We start from the raw sequence: 19843 nt of genomic DNA, 5'->3' as shown, positions 1-19843 counted from the left end.
AAAACTCAGAAGTATTAAGAAGTAGGACATGTGTAGAGGCCATCAAGTGAGGCAGTTTCATTAGCATGTACAATCTTTTTTTTAAAGATTTATTTATTTATTTATTTATTCATGATAGATGTAGAGAGAGAAAGAGAGAGGCAGAGACACAGGAGGAGGGAGAAGCAGGTTCCATGCTGGGAGCCCAACGCAGGACTCAATCCCGGGACTCCAGGATCGCGCCCTGGGCCAAAGGCAGGCGCCAAACCGCTGAGCCACCCAGGAATCCCCTAGCATGTACAATCTATCTAGGGGATTGTGGAAGATACAAGGAAGGACCAGGCTGCAGAGGGCCTGGAGTAAGGCACTTGTCTCGGTCTGGTGGACAAGACACTGAAGGTTTGATAGCTAGGGAGTGGTCTGACCACAGCAATGGTTTGAGAAGGATAATGAGGGAGCTGTGTGAAAGGTAAAATGAAGAGAGAGCCAGAGGTAGAGAGAGAGACAAAGGGAGAGGAGAGAAAGACTAACCAGGGGATGCTAGATTTTTTTTCTAGAGTAAAGACAATGATGGGGGAGGGGCTGAGAGCCAAAAGCTATAAGAATGAAGAGAGCAGTGCTTAGTAAATTTACGAAATTCTTTTTTTTTAAAGAACAATTTCTTTTCTTAAATAATTTATTTGCAATAAATTAATAGTTAAATAGCAAGCCCAATGTTAAAAACGCACGAAACACATTAACAAAAAAAAAAATCTTTGGTTAATACATCTAATCACATTCTATAAAGCAGATTAATTCAATTTCAATTAAAAGGCATATGAAGATTACCGAATGCTGTTGAAAAGAGCATAGCAATAAGGTGCTTATCCATTTTCAATCCTAAAAAACTTAGAGGGTGAACAGGGCTGTAGAAAGGTTGGACACAGAGTCAGGAAATCAAGCACTAACTGTCCATGGGACCTCAGAAGGCCACTTCAGAACACTCTGGTCCTGTTTTCTCCTCTGTATATTGAGGAGTAAAACTAGCCAATCTAATGATCTATAAAAATCAATGACCTGGTTTCCAGAAGTTTCCAGTGCCCACAGGAGACTGAACATTTTTTTCAAGTAACGGAGTAGCATAAATGGCATAATCTGTCTAAACTTTTCTGTTTGGTTCAAATGATCCATAAAGAGATATGCCATCGGTGAGCTCTAATGTATTTTAACCATATATTCTTACTACTGCAATTACCAAGCCTTGACTATAAGACACCAAGGAAGACTACAGAGTAATTTTTTAATTAGCTTCCAGTCTCATGGATACCTTGCCAAAGGTTTTGGTCTATGTGTACCTACAATTCCTTTTGACAGTCACTTTAACCCAACACAACCTGATATACCAAAACCTAAGCTCACAAAATAAGAGGTGAATTAGATCAAGTAGTATTTTAACTGTTTATTCATTTATCAATAGAATTTCCTGCAGTTTCTTTAAGTCATTATCCCCCTCATATAGTTTAGTGATAACTCAATCTCCTCACGACTTTTCAGAAGCACCCTCTTACACGTCAGTGGAAAAGCCCCCTGTATACACAGACCTGGCTCCAATAGCAGAAAAGGGGGTTATTCATTCTGAGGAGAGCAGTAAAATCCTGCATTCAGGCAAAGAGGTCCTCTGTGCCTTCCTCAGCAACATGTTAATATGAAGCTAATTTAAAAAACGCTGTCAAAAGTGTTATTTTGATTTAATGCCAGATGAGAGAGTAAGTAGTGTTTGATTGACAACTGTCATCAAAGCTTTGAGCTATACTATCAGTTGGTTTGGGGACAAATTTAAGTCCACATCACCTCATAGAAAGAAATGCACATTCAGAGGAAGGCTCCTAGAATCGGTGTGTATGTGTTTCCCTGGACTATTCTGGACCCATAGGAAGTGTACAGAATGCAGTTTAAAGGACCTAGAAGAAAAATATTGTTTGGAGAAATGCACTGGGCTACGAGTGTAAATGCTGTATAGATGTCAATGACATTATGACCTTGCTATCTCGGGGGAATGAGAATTTGAGGGAGCCTCATTGAGCTTTTTTCTGATCACCAAACCAAAGAAGCTCACTTCAACCTTCCATAAGTCAATATCTTCTTTCTGGAGTAGCAGGAAATTTAAATTCCTCTGTTGTGTACACACTGAAAATCCATAATTGCAAATCCATCAATTTCCTACCTGTGGTTCAGAAGGTTTTAAAACCAAGGCTATGTCAAGAACTTTAGGGAAATCAAATGTCCCAGAGACCATCAAATGCTATTATTTGTATTCTGGGCTCAGCTATGGGATTCATCTTTGAATCCATCTTTGAATCCAATCATCAGGGTGGCACATGGTTGTGAGTACTTTTGCCAGATCCACACTGTTTCATTGACTAGTGGGTACAACCCCTCCCAGAATAGGATTGAGCTAATGCTCCATAGCAAGGAAGACAAATTACAAATTCATTAATTCATTAAAGTCTGGTATTACATTCCTATTGTCTACTCTAGATCTTTTGTTTAAACTAAGCTGTCAAATGAGTCGTTAAATGGTAACATTTGGATTTTCATAATTATATTTGAATTTTACAGGTCTTAAATAGCAGAAACTCAGGCTGAATGAAAAGTTTTAATGTCTGACATGTGCAACTAAGGGTTTAGATAACCTAGTTCAGCTGTTTTTCATAAGAAAACTATGAACTCTACTTCATAAATTATCAAGTCCTTTCCTCTCACAGATATAATCCACCTTTTGGCTTTAGAGATAACACATATATAAATGGCTCAACACAGGCAACACTTCGTATTTCCACAGGGATAAGGGATACAGAGCTCTTCCACATGTATTGGCCATGTTCCTGTAATCCTCACAGGTCAGGAGGGTCTTTTCCCTGAACTTCCGCAGGGAGTTCATGTTGGTTTCCATGAGGGTTGTCTTCACATTCATCAACCTTATTTCATTCACCCTCCATCACATATATCTCATTTTTCAAAACAAACTTTAAAATACATTTCGAAAAAAAAATACATTTTGAGGGAAGCATTTTCTACTCATCCATCTGAGATCTGTTATGAGAAAACTCCTTCCTTGTATTGAAAACAAATTGAGTAAAGCGGTGGTTTTCAAACCTGTGTTTAACCTATGTTTTTTTTCTTCTTTTTTCTTTTTTTTCCCCCACAAACAACATGTTATGCAGATCCTGGATAAATAAAATAGAGGTGGGTTGCTCTGCCTGAAAGGCCCGGGCTGGTGGCAGACTCCAAAGCCTCATAGCCCCTTTCCGGCTCAGCTGTCCCTGAGCCATCTCCTGTGGAACTTAAATTCATGCCTCACAAATTATTCATCAAGTTGATACCAGAACATGCAAAAGGCTGTCGACGGCCAGTGGCTTCTGAGCAAGTGCTGCCCTGGGTGATTACAGCCAGAGCCCCACTACACAACTTTGGGGCTTGGGTCAAGTGAAGGAACCTGGTAGTCACCAAGAAGAGTCCTGTCCGGCAGGTGGGATCCTTGGGGGAAGAGTCCCAGAATGTTTCCCTGAGCAGCCACTCCCGTTTGCTGCAGGGTTTGCTCCCCTAAAACCTTGACCAGGAAGTTGATATATCTCATTGCCAGGCGAAGTGTTTCATTTTTGCTTAGCTTTTTGTCTGGAGGGTGAGTGGGGATGAGCTTCCTCAGCTTGGCAAAGGCACTGTTGACATTCTGCTGCCTCCACCGCTCCCTGGTGTTGGTGAAGATCTTCCTGGTCATGTTTGAAGTCCTGAGACAGGAAAGAGAAAGGGCCCAGTACTGTGTAAGAGACGGTGGGTATCACCTGTCCTGCCAAGAATTTGAGATGTTAGATCTTTTTGAACCAGGTTTTAGGAAATTCCACTTCCTCATTTTTAGGTTTGTGGGGTTTTTTTTTTGGGGGGGGGGGTTGTTGGTGATGGTGGCTTTTGTTTTTCCTTTTTTTTTTTTTTTTTTAATCTTCCTTTTGACAACGGAAGAAAATGTGGCAGAAGAAGGGATAGGGTCAGAACAATACCCTTCAGCCTTTTTCTCCCTCCCTGTTCTGGAGCCCCCATCACAAGGTGGTTTTATCCCAGTAACCCCACTACTTCCTTTGGAACTAACTCTTCATAACTGTTCAGAATTAGGCATAGCATAGGATTTAGTATTGTGCAAACAAAATATATAGTCAGCCAACAGGGAGTTAAATATGAATTCTCAAAAAATAAAAGCTCTAACCCTAGGCTTCACTAATAAGATAATTTGAGGAATGAGGACATTAACACAGCTCTCCTCTTAAGACAGCAGACCTCACCTGGAGGGTTGGGCCTCACTGTGCAAAATCTAAAATATCCAGACTGGACCACAATTAGAGGAGGGTGAACAGAGTGATGAAGAGTTGTGAAACCCTATTGTATGAAAAACAGAAGTGGGGATATTTGGTGTAAGAAGAAGACAAGACAAGGGGCAAGTGAGGGTGGCAATTTGCCACAGATGCTGTAGAAGATATTCAGGCCTCCACAAGCCTGCACTTGGGTTGCCTTTCCAACCCCAGGCAGCTTGGATTAACATGTGTTAATGGGAATGTAGATGATGCATCAGCAAACAAACCTCTCTATGATCTCAGCGTGTGGTGGACATTGAGCACCCGTGCTCTACTCTTGAAATAGGAACACCGTCATCCCTATCGAAACTGTGTGTGGTAAGAAGCAGTGCACTCACCGGTCCCTGTAATCCTGGAGGAAGGTACAGCAGGAGTTCAACATAGAGGAAAAGCCACCTTGTCCCTCCAAGGGTGTGTGTTCTGGTCAAAGCACCAAACACTAACCAGCTGTGAGGCGCTGCCTAAGTCACTTCACCAGCCTGAGCCTCAATTCCTCAGCTATACGACGGGTGTAATTATACCATCCTTTCCTCACAGCTTGTTGTAAGGATTAAATGGAATACTACACGTGAAAGCATTCTGTGAACTATAAACTAAGGAAAATAAGAGCAAACAGAGCATTTGCTTTGTGCCAGGCACTGTTTTTTTGTGCATTAACTCATGCTCTATACATACGCAAGCAGCGTTGGCTGTAGTGACAGTACTGTAGACACTGTCGGGATTGGCTAAGAGACGCTGACATATTCCAGAAGTCATTTCACTACATTGTGTGCTGGTATCTCTGCCCTTCTGTAGGAACCAAATGATGATCTCAATTAATTAGAACAAGTCACTGTTACCACCAAGCCCTGACCCTACAGGGATCAGTCACCAATGGAAGCACCTATACAGTGGTTAAGAACACAGGCTTCGGAGCCAGAACCTTGTTTTGGCTTTTGGTTCTGCTCTTTAGCTGTCGGACCCTGAGCAATCTACTTAAACTCTCTATGTATCAAACGCCTCATAAGTAAAGGGGGACTCAGGGCACCATCTGTAAGGACACATAAAATGATCCACGTAAACCATTTTAGCAAAGTGTTCGGCACACAGTAAGTGGTCAATAAATATTAGATAATTACAATCACCATCTCTACAAATAAAACAGGGAAAAGTAAATGTTTATTGCAACTTAGCATTTTTTTTTCTGATACAGAAGCTACGTGCAGTAGAAAATGTCTGAGCTTGATTTATGTATTTGTCTGTTCTGCTCTATATGTCTACGGACACGCGCACGCGCATATGTGTGTGTGTGTGTGTGTGTGTGTGTGTGCAAAATACCTGGAAGGATTCAGGTCAAACTGTTGATAGTGGTTCCTTAAGGGAGGACAGTGGGTTGGGGGAAGATAGAAAAAGAAGATGAGTGTGTTTTGTTATAGTTGAGTAATATTTTACATTTTTTTAAGGATTTTATTTATATTCATGAGAGACACACAGAGAGAGGCAGAGACACAGGCAGAGGGAGAAGCAGGCTCCCTGTGGGGAGCCCAATGTGGGATTTGATCCCAGTACCCTGGGATCACAACCTGAGCCCAAAGCAGATGCTCAATCACTGAACCACTCAGCTGCCCCAATATTTTACATTTTTATAATAAGAAAGGTCTCACATATTATTTGCTTCATAATAGACAAAAACTAAGAAAGTTTATGTGCTTTAATGTAGAAAGACCTGGTTTTAAATTTCAGCTCCCAATTTCTTAGTTATATGATTCTGAGAAAATCAGTTAACTACTGTAGCCTCAATTTCTTCTCTGGAAAATGGAAATGAAGCCATCATCAGGGTTCTTGTGAGGATTCAATAATATGTTATGTGAAGTATATAATATATAAATGAGATACTATGTGCCTGCTATAAAGGTGCTTAATAAATAACAAGCATTCTCTTCCTTATACATATGATAAGTGTCATTACTCCAAAGAATAGCATTTTTCAATCATCTGTATGGTCCCAGGACATTTCTCCATCCCTGTTCTTGTGGCCTTTCCTGCTATCTGGGTTGGGTGCTGTGCTGAGAACCCAGTGGTAAGAAAACATGGCAGCCCAAGCTCACTGGCTGGCCTCAGGCTCCCTCCACCAGCCACTCAGGTCCACTTCCTTTCTCTGTGAAGACATTCTTAGTAGGACCCATAATCCAATTACAATCATATGCACTCCGAGCTTAGGTAACAACACTTACTGACCCTATGTGTCTGACACTCTACTGGCTGCTGGACACTGGGAAACCAATGTCTTGTGAATGGACAGCGAAACAGGGGCTATAGAAGCACAGAAGCAGCTTCTACCCAAGTGTTCTAGGGGCCTTCCCGGCATACCATGTGTCCTTCCAAACTGAAGGGGGTGAACTAGGTGATCCCAAAGGCCTCTTTCTGCTCTAAAATGCCACAGTGCACAGCCTATTAATAGTCTTTGATCTAACTCATTTCCAAATAACCTAATCCTTCATCTGCAATGAAAAATATGAGTGCCGTCAGAACTATAGCCAATTAAAACTAAAATATCACAGTTTGAACCTAAATCAAGGGATTTTAGATAGAAAACTATTCAGTTTTGTTTACACCACGAGGCTGGCTGCTTTGCAGCCAGGACTGTAGGAGCAAAGTTACTTTCAAGCTTTTCTTGTCAAAGGAGGGTTTAGCTCACTCACTAAGTCAACTCTACTTCCTTATGTGTGGGGGACGGGGACGGGGGCGGGGGGTGGGGCAGTAGTGGTCCTTTTCAAGCTGGGAAGAGAAAGATTAAGCAGGATAAACTAACTGGTGTTCTCTTCTAAGAGGGCTCAATCCTATTGTGCTAGAAGCAGACAGAGGAAATAAGGAGAGGAAAAGATGGGCTTCGGCTTCAGAAATGTAGCCTGCCATCCTAGAAGAAGCTTAATAATGCCTTGTTGATTTAGCCTCAAGGGTGTTACTCTCCTCCACAGGGGGAAATAGAAATCAGGTCTTTAACAAGCTGGGAAAATTCAAAGTAGTGGTCACTGGAAAATACCGAACTACTTATTAAATCAAAGTAAATTGCATTTAGTGTTTTACCAGTTGTAAGGCCCGATTACTGCTAAGCTTGATCTCAGAATAATTTAAGAGCTTAAAAAAATACACCAGATGCTGCAAAATCAGAAAACACCTGATAGATGTCAAAAAAGAAGTAAAGCATGCTGTCCCTGGGTCACACGGGGAATTGGTGGCATGGCCTGTGTCTCATGCCTCTCTATGTATGCATCTTTGTCACCACTGACTCCTGCTGGGTCAGGATACATAAACTTTTTGTGGCATGGATTCTTTTGGCAGACTGGGGAAGTCTAGGGGAGGACTCTATCCCAGGACAATGATTTTAAATCATTTTCACAAAGTGAAAAGCTTTTGGTTCCCTTCTCAAAATAATTATTTTAAATGCATGAGTTGAAATACATAGACGTATAAAAATAATCCATTATCATTAATAATTCTTAAAATAATTTTAAAATGCAATATAGTAGTAATGTGCTTTGTTTTTAACACATTAAATGACTTGTTACCATAATTTCTACACCATGATATATAAGCAAAAGATCTGCAACATATGTGAGAGGAAGGTATTTATGATTTTTGTTGGTGACATTGTCACCTGTACTACTTTTTATTACCCACATTTGTAAATAAAGGAAAGGCTAAATTTAGATGAAAGGTTACTAGAAGTAAAAATGTAAATTCTCCCCATCCAAATACACAGAGCCCCTGATTTCTATTTACATCCGTCTGGTTGGATAGGTGTCATGGACCTGGGATTAGGAACACCTGGGCAGGGGGAATGTAATGGTAAATATAATAGGAATATATATAGTTGGACACAAACTTCCCTCTCTTATATTGTCCTCACTGAAGATAACAGGTTACCAAAGAAAAGAATGACAATTATGCCCCCACAGAAAGTAGCCAATGCCCCCAATAGGGATTGCTGCTTTTCTGTGACAGTGGTCTCTGGACACAGAGTCCAGGTCAACAAGAAAAGGGTGCAGCCCAGGCTCACAGCTAACATTCCTGCAGTGGCCTGTCCCAGGCAGTCAGATCATGTGGCTCTTTGTTCATAAGACTTTAAATTCCTCATTCTTTCATTTGGTCATATGTATTTGTCTCTTCGTCCATCTTTTTCTCGAAAATAAGTGAAAACAGTCTCCAGAAGGAGAGAAAGGTGATTTACATAGACAGGTTAAGGGAAGATGCCTAACCTCCCACACTGGGCATAGCGTTGCCTTTTGAAATCAGTACAGAAGTAATCACATGCTCTTCCAAGAAAAAACAAAACAACCAACAAACGAGCTGTCCGTAGGTGCATAAAGTAAAACACAGAAGGTTCTCTATCTATACCTTCAATCTGATCGCCCAGCAGTAGCCAGTCTGGTGTGTGTACTTTATACATAACACATATGTCCTTTAAATATCAGAACACACACTATTATGCAAACTACTTTCCTCCTTAGACACCTCCGCATGTTGATGTTCTAATAAATGCGTTTCCCTGAGTAGCAAGCAGTCTTTGGGTGGGCACCCGCCTGCTGCACCTGAATCCTCTGCCAGCCCCGCCCCACCTGCGGCCCTCGCCCCTTCACTTCCCGACTCTTCCCTTGGCCTGCAGCGCCGGGGGGGCAGCTCGGCCTGGAGCTGGGCACCTGCAGCTGCGGAGTCGGCACCTGCAGCTGCGGAGTTGGCACCTGCAGCTGCGGAGCTGGGCACCTGAACCTGCAGAGTCGGCACCTGCAGCTGCGGAGCTGGGGACCTGCACCTGCGGAGTCGGCACCTCCACCTGCGGAGCTGGGGACCTGCACCTGCGGAGTCGGCACCTCCACCTGCGGAGCTGGGGACCTGCACCTGCGGAGTCGGCACCTCCACCTGCGGAGCTGGGGACCTGCACCTGCGGAGTCGGCACCTGCAGCTGCGGAGCTGGGGACCTGCACCTGCGGAGTCGGCACCTGCAGCTGCGGAGCTGGGGACCTGCAGCTGCGGGCGAGTCGCTCACCGGGACGGGACGCCGCCGCAGCGGCCCTGGCAGGAGCCGCGGGGGGACCTCCAGCAGCACCCACCCAGGTGGGGCGGCCTGGCCGACCGCGCAGGGCATCGCTTTGCTCCCCCGGAGCCGCGTCCCCCCCGCCCCGACCTCGGAGCCCCCCCCAGGGCTTCCATTGAGTCCTCGGCCCTCCGAGCCCCCGCGCCCCCGGGGCCGACGCACCTCCTCGCGGAGCCGGGAGCCGGGAGCCGGGAGCCGCAGCCTCGCTGGCCGTGTGCGCCCTCGCCGGGACGCGCGCCTCCGCCTCCGCCTCCGCCTCCGCCGCCGCCGCCGCCGCCGCCTTTATAGGACGCGGCCCTTTGTCTCCGGGCCCCTCGGGGCCTGCCCGCCGCCGCCGCGCGCCCCTCCCGCGCCCCTCCCGCGCCCCGCGCCCGCAGGACGAGGCTCCCGCCGAGAGGGCCGGGGGCGCCAGGGGCCGGGAAGCACGGCGACCCCGGCCCAGCGCGGAGCAGGTTACTCAGCGCCCTGCCCACGGGGCTTCCCGCCTCCACACCTGCCCTCTCGGTCTACACTCCAGCATCACTCAACGACCCAGTTGGGATTCCTGTGGCTTCTGGCTCAAAGCCCTTATGCGGCTCTCCATTTCACTCAGAATTAACCTGAAGTCTTCACGAGGGCCCCTAAGACCCCCTTTACCTGCCTGTTCCTTCTCTCCCCCAGGTTTAGTCGACTGTAGCCACTCTGACCTTTGTTGTTTCAGGAACGTACCCAACGCACTCCCGCCTCAGGGCCTTTGCACTGTTTTCGCTGCCTGAAACACTCTGCCTCCAAGTTACCCACGTAGTTTCCCACCCCCACCTCACCTCCTTTCATCCATTGCACGGTTATTACTGAGCACCTACTATGGTCCACCCTGTACAGGTGCCGGGAGACAACTTCAAACAAAACACACAAATCTCTGCCCTCAAGAAACTGACATTCTTCCTGTCTTTGGTCAAATGTCACCTTTTATTTTTTTTTAAAGATTTTATTTATTTATTTATTTATTCATGAGAGACACAGAGAGAGAGAAAGAGGCAGAAGCAGGCTCCATGCAGGGAGCCTGACGTGGGACTGGATCCCGGGTCCCCAGGATCACACCCTGGGCCAAAGGCAGGCACCCAACCACTGAGCCACCCAGGGATTCCCCCAAATGTCACCTTCTTATGAAGATTCTGAGAACGACATCTAAAATTGCACCTTCACATACATAAGGACTTTTCATCCTCCTGCCCTGCTTTATTCTCTCTTTAGTGCTCCTTTCCGTTTAGCAATATTTTACTTATTTACTTCATCTGTCTCCTCCCAACCCCAGTGAATAGGCATTCATCAAACATTGGCTGAATAATGAATGGGTAAGTAAAGAATTTCTAGATATCACATTCTCTAAAGGACCCAGCATGGGATTTAAAATCATAAATTCACAATACATTATAGTTTCATGGATAAAAGTGAAGGACTCTGGAGTTGCTGCCCAAATTGAAATCCCTGGTCTACCCCCTTATGTGACCCTAGGCAAATTATATAACTTCTCCCTGCCTCAGTCTCCTCATCTGTAAAATAGGACTATTTAAAATAGGACTGTTGTAACAACAATAGGACTATAAGGACAACAACTGGCTCCCTTTCCTGGGAGATTATATAACCCCACCCATGTGCTGGACAGTGCCTCCCTGTAGGTGGTGGGAGGGGACTTCTCTGCCCACATCCTGGCTTGGCCATGAGACTTGCATCAGCCAACAGAGTGTGGGCAGACCTGACATCTGCAGTGATGGAGGGGAAGCTCTAAGAGTGATTCCTAGTTGGGCTGTCATGAGAAATGTTTGCGGTTGGGGTTGCTCTTTCAGCCTGACAGCCATAGAGCAAAGCCATAACCAACCACAGCCCTCATGTAACATGAGCGAGGAGTCAATCTTCACTGTTTTAAGCAAGCCTCATTGAGACTCTGAGATTGTTTGTCCCTCTTCATATATATGTATTTATTATATTTTTATTATATTTCTTATTATAAATTTTTTAAAAAGCTTTTGTGTGAATTGTTAGAGTTTCCAGAAGCAAGAAGGTGAAGAAAACACTACATCTGCATTCAAGGAGTTCACAGCTTTTGGGAGGGAGAGGCATGGCCATAATGACTAAATACAAGAGAGTCCTGAGTGCTAGAGAGTGTGAACAAGATTCTAACAGGAGGATCAGAGATTGCTTGTGAGGGGGATGGCATTTAAACCCGGCCCTGAGGCAGGGCTGCCTCTGACATCTGTGGGATCCAGGACAAAGGTACAGATGGAGACTTCTGAGCCATCCCCATTCTTTCCCCACTGCCCAGCTCTGTTCTGCTCGGTGAAGGGCTTTGTGTATATGATGTGGACTCCCAGCCCACACGGACCTAAGGAAGAACCCTGTGCAGGCTCTGAAAATAGGCTCAGGGCCATTTGAGCAGAAATTCAGGGAGTCCTAGATACACAGAGTGTGGTCTAAATCCAGGGGTCCTGGATACCCAGAATGGGATCTAGAATGTAGGAAATGGGCACCCGCTGGGTACTGGAGAAGAACTAATACGGAGTCATCTAAAGCACATCTAAAAAGGCAGGAGTTACAGTTGCCTGGGTACGTGGGCAGAAGGGTGGGAAAGACTGAAGGAATTACACAGGTAGGAGTGGAGGAGAAGCCAATCCATGTGAAGCCAGCTGCATGGATTGAAGATGATGAGAATGATATGTTTAGGTTTACAGGTTCCAACACTCATCTGGTAGCAATGCAAAGGATGGAACGGGAGTGGGGAGTGAGTTGGAGAAAATTGATCAACTTGTGCACAAAGGGGGCCCTTAGAAACACACTTTGATATTTCCAGATGATATTTCCATCCTCCATTTGTCCTCTTTCTGCCCTTCTGTCTGCTTTGTGGGCTGTGGAAGGGGAACTGCAGATTCCCAGTGCCCATGTTTTTCTACCAAGCCCTGTGACATCACTATTCTGATAGACCGCGTATTATATTTTTTAAAAGATTTTATTTATTTATTCATAGACACAGAGAGAGGCAGAGACACAGGCAGAGGAAGAAGCAGGCTCCATGCAGGGAGCCCGATGTGGGACTCCATCCTGGGTCCCCAGGATCACACCCCAGGCTGCAGGCGGTGCCCAACAGTTGTGCCACCGGGGCTGCCCTAGACCGTGTATTATATTTTAAACCAAGAACCCATATTACCCTTCATCTTAGCCAAAAACCTTAGCAAATGTATTTGCTTAGTGGCATAGTCTGTGATTGCTAAAAAAAAAAGGGGGGGGGGGTGGCAGCCTGAGTGGCTCAGCAGTTAAGCGCCGCCTTCAGCCCAGGGTGTGATCCTGGAGTCCTGGGATCTAATCCCACGTCCGGCTCCATGGAGCCTGCTTCTCCCTCTGCCTGTGTCTCTGCCTCTCTCTCTCTCTGTCTCTCGTGAATAAATAAATAAAATCTTTTTTAAAAATGTCGCAACTGGGTAGCAAGGGCAGAAATGTGTGATGCCAAATGAAACAATAAGCTGTGGAGTGGGATCTGTGCACAACTGGACAAGAACTGACAGGAGGGCAAAGATTACAGAGAAAGAGACCCAACTATACTGGCACACTGGGACCAGGGTCGACATTTGCTTTCTTCTCAAAACTGTCTTACACGTTATTGTTGCCTTTATTTTTAAAATGGGGAAACATTTTTCGGTGCCCCATTCCACTGGCAGTGATTCTTCCGATGATGGGCGCTCTTCCATCCCGGTCTCCCAGTGCTGAGAGTTAGGGGCTAGGTCCCGTCCCCCAGGGGAAGGGGTTGAAGGAGGAATTTACATAATCCGATTATTGAGGGATTAAGTTTGGGCAGCTAAACGCCTCTGTGTGCTTGAGCTAAAACCCTTACTATTCATGGCTCTCACTGCCCCCTGGAGAGACTGCACCTGCAGACTCCTGGCGAGGGAAGGGTAGGCCGCTAGGAGAGCCGGGTTCTACTGGCTTAATTGATCTGTCTGGATTAGCCTGTGAATCCTGGACCTCTAGTCCTGTGTGCAGGGGTTGTCAGCTTCAGGAGAGACCAAACCTGAGGTTTGCAGAAGGGATTTCTGTCATCCCAGGTGGTTGTGAGCCAAGGTCATTTTGGCTGGAGGTCAAGCATCAGCCTTACCTCTCCAGTCTTAAAACTCCTTCCTCCCTACTCCATCCATCCATCCATCCATCCATCCATCCATCCATCCATCCTTTCTTCCACCCATTGTGTCCGCAACCATCAATTTATTCATTGCATGAAATAGCTGGTTCTTGATAGTTAATAGAATCCACTAGTAAATCCTTTTAGGTAGGTTTTGTTCCTTCAAGTGTTCTCTCTTAGGTTAATTTTGGTACTTTTCAGAATCATTAACAAAGTGTTATATACAGCTATTCAACGATTTTTAAAATATATATATATATATCTGATGGCACCTGGGTGGCTTAGTCATTAAGTGTCTGACTTCAGCTCAGGTCATGATTTCAGGGTCCGGCGATTGAGCCCCAAGTCCAGGTTCCCTGCTTAATGGGGAGTCTGTTTCTCCCACCCCTCTGCACCTCCCCCATTTGTGCTATCAAATAAATAAAATCTTAAAAAGATGAAAATTTAAAAATATATCTGTATCTGTGTTGCTTTCCTCATTCCTCATGTTGTTGTTCATGACTTCTTGATTAGCTTTGCAGAAGCTTATACATTTTATTGTTTTTGAAAACTACCTCTGTGTTCCAACACTTTTATGATTTTCTAATGTATTAATGTCTACTCTATGTTTTTAAATCTGCCCTTTCTCATTTGCTTATGCTTATTTTGTTTTCTCTCCACATCCCATTCTTAGATTGAATGTTTATTTTATTAATTTTCTGGCTATGAATTATATTCTGATATATCTTTGGTGTCATTCTGTGTTTCCATTTATGCTATCACTGTCATTAGTTTCTAACATCTGTTGTTTATTTTAATTTTTCTTTTTGAAGGTGCTTTTAAAATTTCTTTATCATTGTATCTTTTGGTAACAATTTACTATTAATTTCTAATTTCACTGTGGTATAGTCAAAGATACACTGTATATTCTTTTGTTTGGGATATTTATTGAGAGCTTTCTCTTTGGTAAAACATGATCAACTGTTATAAATGATCCATTAGCAATAAAAAGGAGGTAAATATCCTGTTTGAAAAATAAAATGTTTTTATATACAACCATTAACATAATCCTTCACATCCTTTTGGTCTATTTTAATCTATTTGACAGAGTTGTATGAAAATCTCCCTCTATTATTTCATATCTGTTCCTTCCTTTCAGTTTTTCCAGAAGAGTTTGCTTTAGATCTTTATATTTTAAGATACAATGCATTTGACACATGAAGACTCAGTGAAGTTTTATTGATTTAGAGAACTATACTCCATATCAATATAAAAATGGTTCTCTTTGCTTTGCTTTTTGTCATGAATTTTATATTAATACAACCTACTTTGCATTTTCCAAAAAAAACTGTGCTTGTTCTTTTACAGTTAATTTGAAGCTGTGTGGGTATGACTCTTGGTCATAGGTTTTATCCTTCTGTGAAACTTTATTTGGTTAATTAAAATTCTTTTGACTCTGGTTTTTTAAAAGTGCCCCATCACCATGGTGAATTCTTCAAAGCAAATCTCATTCTAGTTTACTTGCTTATTGGCTTGCCTGTTATACACTGTAAATGTCAAGAGGGCAAGGACTTAGCTTTGTTAATCACTAAACCCCACAGTGTTCACTGCACATAAAAGCTGCTTGATAAGACATTTGTTGAATGAATGCAAGACAGCGCTGACTCATTTCTCCAAACAGCTGCCTCCAGCCTGCCCTGCTTTCTGTCAGAAGACACATAGCTTGTTTCTATGAAACGAATGCTTCCAAGGCCATGGGACAGGTTTGGGTGATTTTTTTTAATTAATTAATTAATTAATTTATTTATTTATTTATTTATTTATTATTTATTTTTTTTTGGGAGGGGTGATTGTTTTTTAAGGAGAAGAGAAGAACATTCTGGCTGCTGTACACAGAGGGGTGAGAAACAATGTGAGGAGACTAGCTAGCAGGTTGTGACAGGAGAGCGGATGCTGCTTGACCTAGGGGGTGATATCAAGCACCAACTGGGGGCCAGGTGTCAAATTCTCTATCCCATTATTTAGCACTAAGTACTAGGTGTCATGCAAAGCATTACACACACTTTTTCCATTTAATATGAGAAATTATATATCTTGATTATAAAATTACATAACAAGTTATCATCCTTGACAAAACAAAATATTGCTCCCAAACAAGTGAAATACTAAAAAGTATGCCCAAAGAAGCAAGACTTCACTTGCAGCTGACTCTGTTTTACTAGTGGTCCTTGGACAAATATCTTCCCAGAGCCAGCAGAGGCTGTAAATCCTCATGGACATTAATGTCACTTCGTTCACAGGACCCATAGAGCCACTTAGTGATTAGCTTACCTCCTCAGATGCTCTTCCTGCCTCCCCTTCTTCGACCTCCTGCAAATAAAAAAGTAATAAACCAAGCGGGTGCAGACGAAAGCAGGTGATGTAAGAAACCAGGGCATCTGGAGGGAGAAATAAGCTGACATGGCCTCATCTCTACTAGAGCGCTGGGAAGGGTGCTGGCTGAGTGAGAGCTTTGGTCTTCTGTCATAAGGAAAGAGAGATCTGGCTGCTTTCTCATCATTTTCGGACTTTCCTGAGGTTGTTTCCTAGTTTGGCCAGAAAAGGAAAGATAGTAGAATCTGCAGACCAGAGTCTCTGATGTACACTAGTCTTGCGGCCCTGGACATACTCACAGATAGAAACAATAAAGGAAAAAATGGTATTGATATATAAGGAAACAAATGTGCTGTCCACTGAGGTTTTCCCTGCAGCTTACAGTGACTTTAGTTGACAAAAGAAGAGGACAATATTACTCGGTAAACAAAGTTATCCTTACTTGGAAGATTGCCATAGCCTGCCAGACATCCTGCATTTCAGAAGCAGTCAACGTTGAATCTCAGTGGTGGTCCTCAACTGGATCCAAACCTAAGGCCCTGTTTGAATAAAGAAGAGGGGAAGGGTGGGTGATCCATCTACAATCAGATTTGCAAAGATTTCCTGCACTGTTGTAACACTGTCTTCTTGATGCCTTTTCTCATTTCCTGTTTTCTCTGTCTGCTGTCTAATCTTGTGCTTTGCCTGGGACAAGTGCAATGATAAGGCTACTGGTTCGGATTGCAAGTAGAGGAATTTATAAATTGCTTTCCAGACCCATGCTGCTTTGAAACTTTCTCAATTAAACTGGCTACTTGACTTAAGAAACAAAAAGCTGATAGAATTGCCAACCCCCCCCCCCATATTTTACCTTTCTGAGGCTGTTTTCTATAACATGGGAATAACAAATACTCACTTTGCTATGAATTAAGTGCAATAAAGTATTAAGAAACACCAAGTGGGTGACAGCTCAAAGAAGGCCTTTGCTATGGCTGCAGAGGCAGGCTGACTGCCTGAATCCTCATTCCTACACTAGTCTCCCAGTTCCAATATTCTCATGTGAGTTGGAAACATTAGCTTCATGGCTTATTGTGAAGATTCAGTGAATGATTTGGAGTAAATGCTTAAAAATGGTGAGAATAGGCATCTAATAAAAATCATAGCCGCTCAATACATTGTGTTTTCATTTTCATTGCCAGAAAAACCCTATCCAAAAACTAAATGGAGAGTCTGAACACATGCTTCTAATATCGTTCAAAGGGCACTTTTTTCCTTTCATTTGCCCCCCCCCCCCCGCCCCCCCCCCCCCCCCCCCCAGCTATCCTGGCTCCCACTTCTCTTCTCCCAGTTACTTTGGGTCCTGTGCTGCTAAGAAGCATTTATTTCCTTCTGGTATTTGAAGCAAACAGAACCCAGAGCTGGGTGAGGGAGATATCAAAGAGGGGAAAGAAAAGCTTCTCTTGAGCATCAGTCTCTCTTTTACCATTAATTTCCACCCTCCAAGGCTCCCCAGACCCAGGACTCCTTGGTAACACCCAGACACACATGCACACACATATCTCTATCAGGACACCTGGTGTTGAGGCCTGTCCAGAGCAAATGTTGACCATTGCAATAGAAAGCACGGCATAGAACTGCCTAAAGTGAGCGGGCTTTTCTTCCCATAGTTACAACTAGAGGGATGCACAGCCCTGGGTGTGCCCAGCTGCTGACTCTCAAGACCAGGCTGATTTGGCCTTCGCTCTGTAGGCCTGGAGTGGAGAGTGCTACTTCCAGCCAATAACCCCAAGGGCAGTGGGAAAGCAAGGGGAATTGGGGGGAGAGGAACGGGGAGCAGAGCAAGGTACTGGAGAAAAGAAAGAGGTGGGGTGTGACTCCCCTTTCTCCTTTTTATATTCTCTGGTCTTTGTATAAGAGACATAACTCATCAAATGGGTCCCCTAGATGGGGATTTGGATGCTCTGTGGGCAGCAGATAAGAGTGCAGCCTTCTTGCAGAAAGTAAATTCACTGAATACTCCCCATAAAGTCAATAATGTCAGGCTTATCAGCTGTCCTCATTCCCCACTCCGCCCCCTGGGGACCAGACTTGAAATAAAGGCCACAGCTCCCAGGGCTGGAAAGTGAAGGCACAGGATTGGACTAGGAAGGGGCCTCTGCCCCCCTGAGCTATATTTTAGGCAGGTGGGGGAAATCTGCCAGGCCTGAGCTGCCCAGAGCCCTCTGCTTTCCAGACGGACAAAGCCCAAACCAAACACATATACCGAGGGGATGAGGGAGGCACCCCCTTAGTCCTCAAATTCAGCAGATGTTTTCAGGAGACGCCACCGGGGCTTCTTAGGGACAATTAGAGGATGTCATTTGAAATATAACCAATAAAAAAAACCTATAGGGGAAACCTTGGTTTCTTGCCACAGCTCTCACATTTGCTTTTGCATAATACAGATACTTCTGTACTACCCAAGAGCATATCCATCTTTTCTAGCTGGTGGAGATCTGGTTTCCTTACAAGTTATGTGAAATAAGTCCAAGACCAGCTAGCTAGGGTTTCAGATACGATTCTGAAACTCACACTGTAGCCGAAGTGGGCTGTTTTAACAGGACGCAACCTGTGCTTGGGGCTCCTCTCCTCCCACACTCGACACCCTTAGGATCCAAGCAGACATTAAAGCTGGCCCAGACCTTGCCAGGGAGTAGTCCCAGCTTCAGCTCTCTGACCCAGGCAGCAGAATCTGGCTGGGTGGAAATGGACTTGTCCTAGACTGATTTCATGGGATCAGTCTCAGTGAACCTAAATTCTTCTAAATCCCCACTCTGGCCTTGGAGGTGCTTCATGAATATTTCCTGAGTCAACAAATGGACCTCAGCCCCCAACATAGTACGCGTGAGTAGTAATCTAGCCAGGAGTGTTGATTAAAAACATCATGTTCTTATTCAAATAACCTTTCTACACTTTCTTTTATCCAAACTTCACAGCAGTATATTCAGGTCCCCCTGCCCCCAATCTGTTCCTTGCCCGCTTTTCTAGCTGTCTTTTCCCCCCCACTATTTATCCATGTATAGCCAAGTGGTCTTATGTACTGTCCTACAAAGCCCATTCCATGATTTCACTGACTTCTTTTGTTCAGAAATGCTTTCTTCCCTTTCTTCATTCAAAGTTACTGTTCACTAATAATGTCTTAAGATCAAGTTACACCTCATCGTCCCTTCCTTGCCCTCCTTCCTAGAGCTTTTTCTAGCCTAGGGTGCTCAGGCTGCCTTCTACAAAGTCTGGGACTTTTGGTCTCCTTATCCAAGCCTGGTCTTTGAGAATCAATTAATCCCATGTCCTGTCTCCCCAAAAGACAGAGCATGCACCTGTGCCCTTGAGGCTAGGGTCCTTTCTTATCACCAGACCTTAGGACAGGGTCCTCTACCCAAGAGAACTCTTAAATATCTAATCTTACAGAAAAAAAATTACTTGGGTTTATTGGGAAAATATAAGTTCATGGGATTTATTCCAAAAGTAGAAATAAAAGCAAGATACTATTCACAAGAGCCACCATTTATTAAACATCTACTATGCACTGAACAGTGTACCAGATACTACAGATTTCCTATATTTCTTATAATAACCCTTAAAGGTAGACATTAATTTCAGCCCCCTGAATTGAAAAAAAGTTGGAACTCAAAAGTTAAATAATTAGCCAGCCAAGATCATAAACTAGGAAGTGGCACCCCTGGATTTGAGTCCAAGTTTGTACAACACCAAAGCCCTTGCGGTCTCTAGTGCATTATGCTAGTGTCATACTGTTTTGATTAGTACAGCACAAAAATTGTGGTAAGATTATTCCTTTAATTTTTTTATAAAGAGGGCAGCCCCGCTGGTGCAGCGGTTTAGCACCGCCTGCAGCCCAGGGCGTGATCCTGGAGACCCTGGATGGGGTCCCAC

General features: G+C 44.1%; 1 protein-coding gene across 5 annotated transcripts in view; it reads right to left on the bottom strand.

Moving 5' to 3' along the window:
* Positions 1–2595: 2595 nt before the first annotated feature.
* Positions 2596–19843, bottom strand: part of TAL2 (TAL bHLH transcription factor 2) — a 63908-nt gene continuing 46660 nt past the window's right edge. For 4 of the 5 annotated variants that reach the window (XM_072842233.1, XM_072842235.1, XM_072842232.1 and 1 more), the window contains exons 2-4: positions 16377–16473; positions 15893–15931; positions 2596–3746 (exon numbers count right to left, since the gene is read on the bottom strand). In XM_072842233.1, the coding sequence (XP_072698334.1) occupies positions 3419–3746; positions 15893–15931; positions 16377–16405 (396 nt within the window). In that variant the 5' untranslated portion in view covers positions 16406–16473 and the 3' untranslated portion in view covers positions 2596–3418. Of the gene's footprint in view, positions 3747–9597; positions 9693–15892; positions 15932–16376; positions 16474–19843 lie in introns of those variants that run through there. The other variant, XM_072842236.1, reaches the window with a different exon arrangement.

The sequence above is a fragment of the Canis lupus genome, chromosome 10 (genome assembly GCF_048164855.1).
Source record: "Canis lupus baileyi chromosome 10, mCanLup2.hap1, whole genome shotgun sequence".
Lineage (NCBI taxonomy): Eukaryota > Metazoa > Chordata > Mammalia > Carnivora > Canidae > Canis > Canis lupus.
This window is presented reverse-complemented; position numbering and strand designations above follow the sequence as displayed.